This window comes from Camelus bactrianus, chromosome 5, assembly GCF_048773025.1.
Source record: "Camelus bactrianus isolate YW-2024 breed Bactrian camel chromosome 5, ASM4877302v1, whole genome shotgun sequence".
In the NCBI taxonomy this organism is placed as follows: Eukaryota; Metazoa; Chordata; class Mammalia; order Artiodactyla; family Camelidae; genus Camelus; species Camelus bactrianus.
Genome location: NC_133543.1, coordinates 97,651,356 through 97,666,322, shown reverse-complemented (window position 1 = coordinate 97,666,322; position 14,967 = coordinate 97,651,356). Strand labels below are relative to the sequence as shown.

At 41.9% G+C, this 14,967-nt stretch overlaps 1 protein-coding gene across 2 annotated transcripts in view; it reads right to left on the bottom strand.

Moving 5' to 3' along the window:
• Nucleotides 1-8,733, bottom strand: part of PSMD1 (proteasome 26S subunit, non-ATPase 1) — an 80,749-nt gene extending 72,016 nt beyond the window's left edge. Inside the window, exons 1-5 of one of the 2 annotated variants that reach the window (XM_074364466.1) lie at nt 8,475-8,733; nt 4,495-4,538; nt 3,763-3,836; nt 3,403-3,572; nt 104-309 (exon numbers count right to left, since the gene is read on the bottom strand). In XM_074364466.1, coding sequence (XP_074220567.1) covers nt 104-309; nt 3,403-3,572; nt 3,763-3,836; nt 4,495-4,538; nt 8,475-8,490 — 510 coding nt within the window. In that variant the 5' untranslated portion in view covers nt 8,491-8,733. Of the gene's footprint in view, nt 1-103; nt 310-3,402; nt 3,573-3,762; nt 3,837-4,494; nt 4,539-8,474 lie in introns of those variants that run through there. The other variant, XM_074364467.1, reaches the window with a different exon arrangement.
• Nucleotides 8,734-14,967: the final 6,234 nt, after the last annotated feature.

Sequence of the window (14,967 nt, the reverse complement as noted above, 5' to 3'; positions counted from 1 at the left end):
AGGATCATCACTATATGAACACAATACACTGTAACAGAGTGGTGCTGTCTACTATAAGAAGAGATATACAACTGTCCCTGTACCAATCACATCAGCTACCCACCGACTCCAGGATAGTCTTCTCAAAGACGTCCAGTCTTCGTGTCTCCAGAGCAATGCCGATAGCTTGCTTATACTTGTGATCATCTAGACATCGTTGAAACATTTTATTCACAATGCCTTCCAATCTTTGGTCAATTGGTTTTTTTTCTCCTTCAGGCAAATCAGCATTTTCCACACACTGTTTGGTGTAGTGATCAATGCACTTTGCTATGGAGAAAACAAAATAACTCTGATCACCTTGTAAATTGGGCTAAACTACTAGAAAAGACAACGCCTACATTTAAAATCATGAAAACTTATGGGATGACTATAGAGTAATAACCAAATATCAAACTTTTTAAATCCTAGAAGTTATATATTCAAATTAATATTGTTCCCTTCATAACAGTTACACTGCAGGGCTACACACTAATTTCAATAAGCTGACATTATTTAAAATATTTCTGTCTTGTCAGTATTTTGACCAAAATTGTATTATTCAACTTGACTAAGCTGCATATTCTACAGAGCTGGCTACAAATAACTCCTGACTGTTTAATTTCCAAAAACAAACACTTAACGATTATTGAGGATATTAACTACTGTAGAAATTATCACATGGCAGTAAATTATTGGACTTCTTCACATTAATGAAACTATTAGATCCTTAAGAGTAAAAATCCTGTCTAAACAATCTTGGTAGCATAATGGTGAAACAACCTGAAATGTGCCACAGGTTCTAAAGGCAATTCCAAAAGTTTCCAAAAACCTTTCCAGCAATCAGCTAAATTATTCACTGTCTCAATGTGAGGTAGGGTGAGCCTATTCACACATACCTCCTCACTCCCCTGAACAGGGAGTCTGAAAATTCATGCAGTGGTGCATGTGCACAATTTGGCTTTCACATTTCACAATAATTTAGATGAATGGGGAGAATGGGGCAACACACTGAAGGGTGTCATATTTACAACTTACACTATTTTACAATCACACCTTAACCTTCTTAGGAACAACCAAAGAGGAAATTTCCCTAAGACTTCTTCTACCTTCATAGGGAAGATAAATAGCCACACAAGGTGAATGACATATACAATAGTTATTCCCTCTATAATTCACTAGCTTGACACTCTCCTTTTCAAAGAGAAAGGTAGAAGGACAGGATTAATTAGCTGCAAACTATAGCCTGAGGAAACAGAAATGATTTGAACTAGCATAAAGAATTGCTGGTCTACCAGATGGCCTACATTAATAGGTCTGTACTTTGGGCAAAGCAGAAGACTTTTATAAATTAGAATATACCACATTCAGGGTCCATCCAGGTAGAATTATGCAGGTTCAGGTACAGTTAATAAGAACAAAGTGGCAATCACAAAGCAGACCTTAAATAGTTTTGGCTGCAGAAAATCTTCACCAGGTCCTAATATGAACTTTTTGAACCAAATGTAGTTGTGAGGAAACATGACTGCCAACTCATCAGAAATAAACCTCAGATTTACTGCATTTGGGGAGCTTTCCTTAGTTTATAACTGAGAAAGAAATAGGTACCTCCCAGGTTTCAAATGAGACTTGTGCTCTCACTTACCAGGTTTATGTCATAACTGTATCCCAGAATCTACCCTCATTCCTAGCTGAAGTTTTATCATAATTGGAAGATTTCTAGTCTTGAATTTTCTGGCTGTATTGTTTATGATATTCAGTAAGATCCTAGGAAGCCTTTCCTAAATTCTATTTTCTATATCCTCTAACAAATCTCACTGACATTTAAAAAAATCCATTCTAACAATCCGAAGAATACTAGAAGGGTGAATCCCATTTCCACATAAAGAAAAGCAAACAGAACTGTCTACCAATCAACAGTCACCTTCTACAAACTAAGATTAAGATGATACATAGGAAGGCATCTACCACCTCATAGCCCTTTATAGACCAAAGGCTTGTTTAAAAGCATTCACTTAAAATCGTAACACTGCAAGCACTTGCAGATCACTGCTGGGAAACAGTATCAACATTCATCAAAAAAAAACCTTTCAAATAAAAGAAAAGAGATAAATGCATTTAACTCCCCATTTCTAATTTAATGTAGGGGAAGTGCTGTGGTTTCAAATGATATGGTTTACTCTCTAAAATCAACTGTTCTTTACATAGGGTTCACAAATGAAAACTCCAATTCAATGAGTCCACAAAAACCATAAAGTTACTTGCAATACTTTCATACCATAATGGCAAAAAATTGTTAAGTGTGAACACAAAATCTTACTTTGAACTTCAGGGACATTTGAAAAGTACCCCTTTGGACTGTATTGTGCATTTCCCAGTTTCTGAAAGAGAACACCAGTTTTCCCCTTCTAAGGAGAAAATGCAGATGAATAATGCAGATCTCCTCTTAATCAGCAATTCAGAAAATATCTATACCATACACTCTTGATAGAGAACACACTCGGGCTCTCTGTAACTATGATCTAAAGCTTTATATTCATAAAGACATGTCTGAAGGGTATGCAGTCCCTTCGCTCATCTACTAGATCAGGAGTTTTCAAACATTTTTAAAGCTACAGAAGCTTTGAATAAAATCTTACAGAGCTGGTTCAACTTACAAGATAGAGAACCCAAAGCCTTCCCTGTGTGGTACCCTCTCACTTCAAAAACAAAGAAACAAAACAGAAAACAATGGTTATTAGTAGAGACAGTATGCATTCTGAAGTGAGTAAACTTCAGGGTTTTAAACTCCGACCCTCCTATTTAACAGCCATGTGTCTTTATCATCTTGAAACCCAAGTTAGCTCATCTGTAAAACAGGGCTAGCTCCTTCCTCACAGGGCAGCTGTGGAATAAACCATGCTATGAAAAATGACCCGCATAGTGCCTAGCACAATGGAGACAGTCAATAATGGTTTCCTGTATTAGAAACAACTCTATAAATTGCTATCATTTAATTTTTTTATTCATAATAATCTAATTTTTTTCATACAACAGTATGCTTACTGGAAAAGAGATAATCATAATCACTGAGATAACTATCTTTGGTTGATTAAGTTGGCTATTTCTGAATAATTTCTTAGATTCATTCTTAACATGTTTTGTGAGGTGTCTTCATTAACTATTACTGTTCTTAATGTTACTGTTCATTACAACAAAAAAATAACAAAGCATAGAATTGGAAGGCAGATCTAAAAACTCAGCCTGTGTAAAATTATTGTAGGAAGATTATGAATTCTCAATTAAAATGAAATCAAAAAGTAATTCAGGAAGAAAAAATGCTATAAGCACCAGAGCAAGACAGAAGCCAATAAGATAATGCCTTACTAGATGGAAGATAATTACCTATAATAGTCTCCACATATTCAGAGTTATCATTGACATTGAAGAGGTCACCTGCTCCAAGTGCATAATTCAGAGACTCCTCAAAAGCCCCCAGGTGATAAAATACTTTAGATGCCACTAAGGCCGCAAACTGCCGACTCCGGAAACCTTCATCTTCATACAAAACTTCTCTGAAAGAAATTAGGAAGTATAGGCCTAGTTCAAACTGTAGTTCTCCTTAAAAACCCCAAATCTAAATATTCAAGCCACAATTTAGTAGCAGCAAATTTCTAAATGAATTAATAAGCCACAAGACCCACATCCACAGATAAGTAAGGTCATCACTTTATTCTAATGAACAGAAATAAAGTAAATTCTTACATTTTGTCTACAGACTCAGAAATTTCTGCCCAGAAGTCATTGACAACTGCATTCAACTTGTGTAGTGCAAATTCCTGTAGAAGATAAAACCAAAATTCGACTTTGAGAGAGACTTATCATTACACTTCCATAAAGAAAAAGTTTCCAACAAATCAGTGGCCAAATCATAAGTCATGTTTACTAAAATTTTTAATCTATAACAAATATAAAAATTTACCAACTGACTTATATTTTCTCTTAGGTTTACATACTTCCTTTCTGTTTTCAATCATAAAATATCAGACTAGCCATACAATGTCATTTCTTATCATACTGAACATTTTTCTTCTTTGAATATATATATAAGATAGACTCTACATTGCTGGTTTGGATATAAATAAATTCAGTTGCCTAGAGCCAGTTGAAATATATTATACATTTTTGTCACATGAAAATAGTTTTAAAATGTAACACAGAAGAAACAATTTTTTGTGATTTCCATTGATGAAGAAACTGAGGAGAATGGGGGACTCCAGGTGCCATACTGAGATTCATTTACCTTAGTTTTGTTAAACTCTAGGGAAAACCAACTGCTGTTGCCAAAATACTGTCCTCTGGGACTAGATTTCAGTGACTAGGTATGGACTGGGTAGGATGGCTATTTTAAGTGAAGGAAAATAGATAGATATCACTAAATTCAAAGAGCTTCAAAGAACTCATATTAAGCCCAGTTAATTTTTCTTCAACTCATACCTTAAGCTGTGGTTCTTCTTCATCCAGAAGAGAAATAATTCCAGCTGTAAGACAAAAATATATCATGATTATGAAATATATATGCTAAGATAAACTAATGTTTAGTCAAAAATACATCACAGTTAGAAAAAAACTATTTTCTGAGGGGTGACTTCACTAGAGCAATGAATAGTTTTCTTTAAAACTGAAAACATTTATATTTCAAGGTTTACGAATTAACTCTGTTATCAAACTTTCATGACGCCACATATATTGCATTATTTGCCTAATTCAATGGTTTTCAAAGTGTGGTCCCTGGACCAATTAACATTAGCATTACCTGGGAACTTGTTAAAAATAAAAATTCTTGGCCCCATCCCAGATCTACTGAAATAGAAATTGTGGGGATGGGGTCCAGTATTGTCAATTGGAAACTTTCCCACACAATTTTAGAATAAAATTATTCACACGAAATAAACCAAAAGTTATAAAAACTATTTACAAAAAAAGAGTATTTAGTCATCAATTCAACAGAGTAAAATAATTATTTCAAGATGCCTAAATTAAGGTACCTCCTTTGTATCATAAGTAACCTAGAAGGTTTTGATAAATGAGAAGCAATCTTGATCTGCTCTGACTTCAATTACCCAAGCATAGCATTCCCCTTGTGACCTTGAGGTGTTAGCGCTAACACTGTAAAGGAAATAACTATCCTCTCCAAAAGAATGCACCTTGAAATACAGTAATATATCAAAGGGATTATGAGAAAAAAAAAAGACATGGGAAATTACTGTCCTTAGACCATGAAACAAACTGTCTCTCAGATACATTTTCCATGTACTTCTTTTTTTTTTTTTTTGGTGCATTTTCCATGTACTTCTAAAATCATTCTGGAACAAAGCTGAAACTGTGAGTTGATTAAAAAGGGTCAAAGCAACTTTACTTAGGAGATGTAGCCACTTCTAACTGATAAGTGTGGGTTTGCTAAACAGCTTCAGCAGTCTTTAGAGAACCATACAGGAAAGGATACAAAATTTAGCGAACAAAACCATGCTATGGTTCTAGTTAGGGCATATTACTACTCTAAAAGCAGATAAAAAGAACTTTCTGGTACTCTAGGTTGGTATAACAAACCCAGAACAGAGAGGCTGTATTGACAGCATGAAGAGAAGACAAATTAAAGAATGCAATGATTGAGGGGTAGGGGAGAAGGATCGTGAACTAGTAATGTGGAAGAGCTGACAGGCAAGAGTGCTTTAGATATGGAACAGATCATAAATAGCAGAACACTTTATCAAAATGCTACCTATTCCCTTATTATCAACCACCAGTATGTTTTTACCAAACTGCTTTTACCAAAAGAGGTGATGGATTTTTTTATACTCTCCTGTTTGGTTTCACCTTATGAATAATCTGTTACATGGTTGTCCTAGCTTAAAAAATCAGCCTTTGTCCATGGAAAACAAGTAAATCAATTACTCTACACTCCATACACAAATATTTCCCATCTTAAAAACAAAACAGAACTTTCCTTTGGATGGGGGGCGGGTGGCACACCTGGGGAATGGGAAGGTTTGGGGATGCTAAAAAAATCTCTTATTTCATAATATGAAGTCAGCAGATATCTAAAATTGCTGAATCAATTTATAGTATTATTTAAAATAGCATAATATTTATAAATATGAAGGTATGTTCCAGAAGATACAGCTTAAAAGCTGAAAACAGCTACCTCTGGATAAAGAAAGGGAAAGATGAGTGGGAGACTATTGTTTTAAGGCTTTTAAGCACAATTTTCCTTTATGTGCCTATATTATGTTAAAAAAAACAAAACCATTCATTCTTACATCTCTCTCCAGCAACTACCTCTCTCTCCCTCCACTCCCTTTCCCAGCTAAACTTCCTGAAAAACTGAACGGTACATGTTGACTTCGAATTCACCTCTGTGTTCCTAGTGCCTTGCAAGTGCAGAAGGAATAAACTGAATAATCCAAACTGGAACCTGTTAGGTTCTGTTTAGCACCTGGGACAGAGCCTAAGCCATTGTGAGCCAAAGGACAGAAAACCAGGTGACAGACGGTTTGGAGCAAAAGCTGGTAAGTAATCCAATAGATGTAACAAATGACAGTAATGAATTCACACTACACTATCATCACAGAGTCACAGAGGAGGACCTAAAAAAATCATTAGGTTTAAATTCTATTATATTCCCACCAAGTGCTTTTTCAGCCTCTACTTAAAATAGTGTAGGGACTAACTTACTGATTTGATTAGTTGACTGATTTACTCATTCAAGATATACTTTTGAACTTCTGCCATCTGCTTGGCAGTGTTCTAAGAATTATGAAAATGACAAGTTTCCCGCCCAAAATTCTACCACAGAAAGACAGTCATCAGGCAAGTAAACAAACAAGACTGTGGTGAAGGGATGGGACAGCTGAGGGGGAGAGAGGCAGCATGTTTTAACAGAATGATCAGGAAAGACTAACATTTGAGCTGAGAGTAAGGACTGAGACGCTAAGGGAAAACTTGAGGAAGAGGAATCTAGAAAGGGGGAACACAGTGTGTAAGGGCGCTGAGACATACTCAGGGAACAGAAACAAGGTCAGTATGATTAGCATATAGTGAGGAAGAGCAGTACAAGACAAGGCAGGAATCTGATCATGTAGATCTTTAAGAGTCTAAATATTATTACAAACACAGTGGAAAGCACTGAGAGATTTTAAACAAAGAAAATGATATTATGTTATTAAGGTTTTAAAAAGAATACTCTCGACTACAAGACAGAACTACATGTATGTAATGGAGGAAAAACAAACCCTTAAGGCTGTCAAAGCAAACCAGGCAAGAAATGGAGATGGTTTGGGATAAGAAGATGGATCTGAAAATGCACGAGGCCTACATTTACAAGTGGCAAGAAATTTAGTGCTTGTTTTATCTTTAGAGAGCTCTGACTGGAAAAGCTTTTCCTCATATTGAACTAAAATTCATCCTCCAATCCTATATACCTCCTGGGGACAAAAATTTAATTCCACGTACAGGTGACACCTCAAGCCTTTAAAAATAACTATTATGTTTCCATCAATAAACATATGGCTTTGAACTCCTTACAAGTCCAAGATACTGTCTTCTGATTACCAGTTTGTTTACAACAAAATACTTGTGGCACAAGTGTATAGTAAACAGGACTAGAAAAGGGTGTGTGAGCAACAAGAAAAAAGGCGGCAGGGCTGCGGACAGCTAAGTACAAATAAATCTGTATTTGGGGGGCTTAAGAATCTCCACTTAAAGCCTGACTTCTTAGCTTTTCCCATTTCAAACGTCATCCCACGAACATACCCACACAGTGGTTAAGTGGAGAAAACCTGCTCCGCGCACCCATGAGTTCTTTTCTCAAGGCATAATGTTTACTGAGCACCTAGCCTCAAAATCATAGATTGATTCTCAGTACAATACTGTCTTCGGGGTGCTGTCTGAAACGAACACACAAGTTCTCTGGGAAAAGACCCAGAAAAGACCTGCGTCAAGCCTAGTTTAATTTAGATTTCATTCTAAGGAGAATGGAGCTGGGTCAGGTCGAGAAGTGCAGCATAAGCTGCCTTACTGTCCGGCTGCACAGAGGGACCATCCCATCCCAGGCACCTGCGAGGAAGAGTTGGAACCGGACGGGACCCACATGGCCAACTCCCGGAGGGATGGAATTAAGGAAAACCCGTCCGGGTCAGAAAAGGGCCCAGGAAGCCCCTCGTCCGGGCACGGGGGTGTGCCTGGGGAGGGATGACTAGGCGGTCAACCTGGCCTGATTCCCCCGAGCCAGCGAGGGTCGCGGGACTCGCAGAGAGGCCGAGCCACACTGCCAGCCCCCGGCCCGGGGGTGGGCCTCGGGCAGCGAGCGGCCGCGCGGGCCGGTGCTCCGCCGGGAGGTGCCCAGTCACCGGCCCTGACTCAGCTAAAAGCCGGCGTGGCGGCTCCTCCCTTTCAGCGCCGGCTGCGGTCGCACTTACCGGCTGAGGTGATCATGGCTGCGTCCCGCACTCGCCCGCTCCTTCGCTCGCCGCTCCGGCCGCGCCGTGTATCTGTCAGCTCCGGGCTCGCTCGCTCCGCCGCGCCTCCTGGCTCCCCCGGTGCCCAGCTCAGTCAGTCGCCTCCTCAGGCCGCCGGCTCGCTTCTTACCCAGGACCCCGCCCGCCCCGGGGCTGCCCGCTGCTCTGCCTGTCTCCCGGCGCGATTTCTCCCCTGGCCTATGTCTTCCGTGCGACCGCCGCCGCTCTGGCTCGCTCGGAAGGGTGCACGAAATGCTCCATGATCTTCTCTAACCTCCCTCGAGGTCAGCACACCGCGGGAGTGGGAACACTCTTCCGCACCTAGGATCAGGCTTTAGAGTAGTCACTCCTAGAAAAAGGACCCCCACCGCCACCCGCCATTGCCGAAAAAAGTGGGGGAGCGTCGTGGGGAGGTGCTCGCGGGACTCACAGCGCCACCTGCTGCATCGGCAGTCTCCCTGCAGCGCCCCTCCAACCCCAGCCACGCCTTCAGGGGTCGGGACAGGGCGAGGAGCGGTTTCTTAGAAAAGTGAGTTTCAAAGTTTTTTAAAAGCCCAGCTTCCAAAATAAACCCTCACAGAAACAATTTATTATCATATTATAAAGAATTCCTAAGTAATCACTGGTTTATAATAAAGTTGAACCAGGAAGGTTTTTATTTACATCTGGATGAGTTACTACTGTACATGGTTTAAAAGTCACAAATATAAAAAGATACACAGTGAAAAGTATCCAAAAAAAAAAAAAAGTTTTCCATTCTTGTCTTCCATCTGCCTAGTTCCTCTCTCCCTCCACAGCAACAGGTTCCTGATTTTTATTGTATCTAATTTGAAATGGCAATTGTGATCGCCATCTGCAGTCTTACACCGGTTTCAATAGACAAAGTACTGAAAAAGCCTGGACAAAGATTAGTGACAAATGGTGACATTTTTAAGCCACTAGCCTTGCACTATCAAGCTACTGTTCAATTGGATAGTGATTAATAAAGCTCATTTCTGAGGCCTTCTCAAAACAATGTAACGTAGTGGCAGGAGTCAATGTTTTCTGGTTGAAATAAAATTTAATTGATAACACATTTGAGTGTATGCGTGAATTTTTCAAAAAAAATCGTATTCTTAAACTATGGTTGTTAAAATACATTAAGTATAATTATTAAACACTTGAAGAACCTATAGCTCAGGTTGAAAGTCACTGCCCTAGGAGGTATGCAAGAAAAACAAACAGATTGAGTGTTTGTGAGTATTATTTTACAGAGGCACTTTGGCTGATCCCTCACATAAAGACACTTGTGTGCCCCAAACTTCTAAAAGAGTCACATACAAATGCTAACAGGTAGTGGAAATGAGTGAAGCGGTAAGAAAGTGTTAGCTCAGCAGGATGGTGAATGACAACTGGCGCTTAGTGTCAGAGAGGCAGTAGGAAGTGGTGGTGACTATGACAAATGAAGAGGGATGCCCCATCTAAAGACAGCAGTGGCTAATCAGCTTCTACAGTGTTGCTGTTCAAAAATTCAGGGCTACTGTTGTGAGAGCTTATGATTTTTCCCAACAAAGTCAGAAATTGGAATTTTGCGTGAAATTTTCTGATTTTTAAATGTTGGCAAATTGGGTGAAAGGGGTGGAGAGGTACATACTTCCAGTTATAAGATAAATAAGTCCTGGAGATGTAATGTACAGCAATGATGACTTACAGTTGTACTGTATATTTGAAAGTTGCTAAGAGAGTAAATCTTAAGTTTTGATCACAAGAAAAAACTCTATGTGCAGTGATGGATGTTAACTAAACTTAATGCGATAATCAGTTCACAATATCTACACATACCAAATCTTTCTATTATACACCTAAACCAAATACAATGTTACATGTCAATTGCATCAAAAAAAAAAAAAAAAAAAAAAAGACAAGACAAGAAAAAGAAAATGTTGGTGACTAATTCAAAATGTTTTAAAACAGAGAAGTGGCCAGTTTGTCACCTCTGCTCTTTGAAATGAAGACATTCTTTATGGGAGGACAACCATGTCTCTTGCTTGGGTATGCTATGCTTGTAACTGTCACGACCTTATCTGAGCCTCTTGGGAACCCTGCGAGAGGCCCCTCTCTCCTTGGAGATTCAGCTGTTCCAGCCCTGTGGTTTCTGCTTCTTCATTCCATTCTGCACTCTTTAGTCAGAGCAATCTTTTTCTTTTTCTTGCTGTTCTTCGTCTTCCTCTTCCTCTTCTTCTTCTTCTTCTTCCTCTTCCTGTTCCTCTTCTTCTTCTTCCTCTTCTTCTTCTTTGTCTTCTTCGTCTCCTTCTCCTCCTCCTCCTCTTCCTCCTCCTCCTTTTTTTTTTTAGCGAATGAAGGTACTGAGTATTGAACCCAGGGTCTCCTTGATGCTAAGCACACTTTCTACCACTGAACTATATACCCTTCCCCAGAGCAATTTTTTTTCAAAACTCAACTCTGACCACTGCCTCTGCTCCTTGAAACTCCCACTTCCCATCTTGGGCTCTATTCTTATGCTTCATTCTGCCATGTTTTTGTACACAACCTTCTCCTCACTCCCCATTCTCTGTGTGGAAGTACCCTGCCTCCAGTTGCTATGGACAAGGTGGTGGCCCTAACATGTACCCCTGCAGCCCTGCTCTCTCTCTGGAGCACCAGACTCACACACATACCAGGAATCTCTACTTGATGCTCCTTAATTCAGCGACCTCAGAGCTGCACACACTGTCAGCCACTCTACCCATGTGTGTCTCCTGCCTTGATCTCAGCGTGATGAAGGGCATCCATCAGCTACTGAAGCAGGGCCCCAAGGGGTAGGGGGTGGTTATGCCACTGACTGTTCTGCCCCCCTCACCTGGTCTGCACCAGATCTGGTCTCCCTAACATCTCTCCCCACAGCCTAGCCTCCTGTCTCACTCCATTACCCACTAGTCGGCTCCCCCTCTTCTTTCCCAGCTGCAACAACTTCCAACCGCCTTAACCTCCTGCTCACTGTCTCACAATTTTTCAGTCCATTCTTCACAGCCAGTCTGCAGCAATACCAAAAACAAGGAAGACAAGGACTCTCTCCTCCAAGCTCCTCCAGGACTTTCACCCAACCCTGCTCACCCTCCATCTTTATGTCCCACCCTTCTGCCCTGGCTTGCCACACTCCTGCCATCCCAGAGCAGCTGTGCAGCCATGGTGCCTTGTCTCTGACATTGGTACCTTCTCTCCCCTCTGTCTTCATGGCCTTCTTCCCCTCACCCTCAGCTAACAAAACTTGCCCCAGTCAAGCAGCACCTCCTTCAGGAAGCCTTCCTTGACTAGTTCACAATGTGTCCCCTTACAAACAGCCATAATCATGTATCCTTCCCTATGTCCCAACTGGACAAGGAACTACTCAAGAGCACAGTCAAACCTTATTCATCTCAGTGTCCCTTATAGTAACTAGCATAGGATCAGGCACGAAGAATGTGCTCAATAAATGCTTGGTGGATGAATGAACGAACACAGCGTCAGTTAGCTATTGGCACAAGGCTAGAACTCAGACCTACGTCTCGGAAACCCTTGCTCTCTCCAAAACTATAAGACGAACTCCATTTTCAGAGAGGACTTAAGATACAGTAAAATCACAGAATTCTTACCTCGTGCTCTGTTTATAAACAACTATCTCCCTCCAAATTTAGGAGTAATACAAAAGATCTCCAGCCCACACGAGGTCAGCTGCGGGCTCAGATAAGTCCGGGCTGGGCCGGGGCCTCTCTCAGGGTGAAGGGAGGAAGCCGTGACCAGGCTTTTCCTTTGAGGGCGTGCCCGGCTTTCAGACCGAAGCTCCGCGGGAGCATCTCCTTGACCCGCGCGGCGCCCTCCAGTGGTCACAGCGCTCCCCGGAAGGCGGAGATCGCGGGAACCGGCGAGCGCCGTGTGGTCACCCGTCCCGATCCCCACCCTCCAAGCCTTCTGCCATTTAAATCCTGGGTCTTAGAAGGGCTCGATCCTTCTGTCAAGAACTGGACTTGATTGGTTTTTGAGCTGCTGAGTTATGAAGTGGAAAGTGCAAATCCCTGTTCTGCCACTTAGCTGCACAGTGGTGCTGGGGTCACATGAGCCTTGCTGTATAGGAGGCGGTCCGCCTGCCTGGCAGGGCCGCTTGTGAGAGGAGGTGCTCCAATCAAGGGCTTGGCACAGAGCCACGCGCGATAAAACTGGCCAGAGGCTAGTGATGGCTTCATGTACAGCACGCTGGCCACATGCTTTTATTATTATTATTATTATTATTATTATTATTATTATTATTATTATTATTATTATTATTATTATTATTATTATTATTATTATTATATTTTATTTTATTTTATTTTTTTTACAGTAAAGGCATTTGATCATGGAGCAGAAACGTGAAACGCAGACAGGGACGGGGCCTCCCGCGTGTAGGTGCTAGGTCGGAGGGAAACGCCTGTCGGGGACTAGAATTGGCTTGGATGGACTGAGGCACGAAAGAACCCAGGAAGCCATCAGAGCCAGGCTCTCTTCCCTCTATGGACAGTGTCCAAGAGCCCAACGCTTATCTTGGGGAACCAGAAGCCTGCCCTGGAGGAGCTGATGTGGGGGTGGGAAGGGTCCGAGGTAACCAGCCAGATCTGGGCAAGTGGCAAAGGGTAGGAGGAGCCACAAAGAACCCCCAAGACAGGTCTCTTGCAGTCTTGCTGCCCTATCCCGTGGCTACTAGCCACAGGTGGCCACTTCAAATGTGATTAGTGCAACCCAGGAACTGATTTTCAATTCAATTAAATTTTTATTTAATTGAAATTTAAAGATACCTGATCAGTCATTGGAAAACTTTTAAGTGTATTTGGAACAATTTGAGGATATAAGTCTATTTTTTCAACTATAAAATTATGATATCTAAGTATTTTGGATAAAAATTTTATATCTGAATTGGGCTGTAAGTGTAAAATTCTCATAGGATTTCAGAAATGTATAATGTCTTGTTAAAAATTTTAAATATTTATAGTTGATAACATCGTGGACATACTAGGCTAAATAAAATGTTATTACAATTAATTTCACCTGTTTCTTTTGATTTTTTTTTCCTAATGTTTCTAGAAAACCTAAAGCTACATATGTGCCTGGCATCAGGTTCCTCTGAGACAGGGCTGGTCTAGACCCACCCCAAGGTCTTGGTCCCTCTGCCCTCCCATTTGGGCCTGGCCTTTTGGCCTGCTTCACGGTCATGGCGGCTCTTTGTCAGTGGCACGTGCCGGGTCAGACCAGACTTGGGGCATAGGCAGAAGGTAAGACCCCTTCCTGTCGGGGAGCAGGGGGCTGGAGTGACTGCCCTGGAGAAAGCAGTGCCCCTGGGACGGTCAGGGTGAGGGCTGTCTGGGGTTAGGGTAATGATCTGAGGCAACACCCTGCTCTGAGACCTTGTTAACCAGCGAGAGCAAGAAAGAGCTCATGTGACAAGACAGAGACCCAGTTTCTGCCACCAGGACTCAGTCACAAGGACTAAGCTAAGTGCCTGATTACTCCAAGTGCAGAGCAGGACAGCAAAAAGCGTGACTTACAACTTAAGATCTGAATTTCTGCCTGAGTATTTCACTGGTCAAGGAACAGCCAGGCCTGGTCTGCATTTGCAGCAGGAGCCCTGGCTGGCACTGGGCAGCTCACGGAGGAAGCCAGGCAGGATTCTCGCTCTTGCCAAAGCCCTGGCCCCACAGCGGCCCTGGTGCCCTGTCCCACACCATGGTCTCCTGGAGTTGAATTCTGAGATCCTTGTGAACCACAGTACGGCCCAGTGGGGCAGTCTCTGCCCTGCTCCATGTTAGACAGCCCCATAGAGAAGGCAACCAGAGGGCTCTGGCTCAGGGCCCAAAGGCATCTGAGGGATATGTGTAATATCCTGGTTGTCACCCTTGCCTTGGACCTCATTTCCCTTTGAACTCCAAGATTACACAAGTGGCACGCAGCCCAGGCCAAATTCCACGTCTGTCCCAATCTTGATCCACTAACACACAAAATCGGGTCAGAGTGGGGTTACACAGGCCTTGGGTACAAAATAACCGATATCCTCCACTGTGTTGGCTGTGTTTGCCACTCAAACAGGACAAAGTGCAGCCTCCTCACCACAGGGAACAGCTCTGCAGCGTGGTTCTGCTACACTTTGAAGTACAGGCCGCTTTCAGGTTAACGTGGCTGCTGTCAACCTTCCAGCCTTCCCCAGGAAGGCGGGGTCCTAGGTCGTCTGCCCTGGGTAAGAGGGGTGTGTTTCGATCACAGGTTTGGGGGCCTCAGTCTTTGGCCTGTTGCAGGTTTGCCTTAAGGTGTTAGTTTGACAACCAAGGGACTCTTATGCAGAAAGTCTTGCAGACAAACTCTTTGAGAGGAGAGAAACTGACCCACGTCCCATAAAAGGTTCTCTGAGACTCCGCTGAGACTGTTTCATCTCATTGAACGTTCACATGGGTACACACACACTAATAAATAC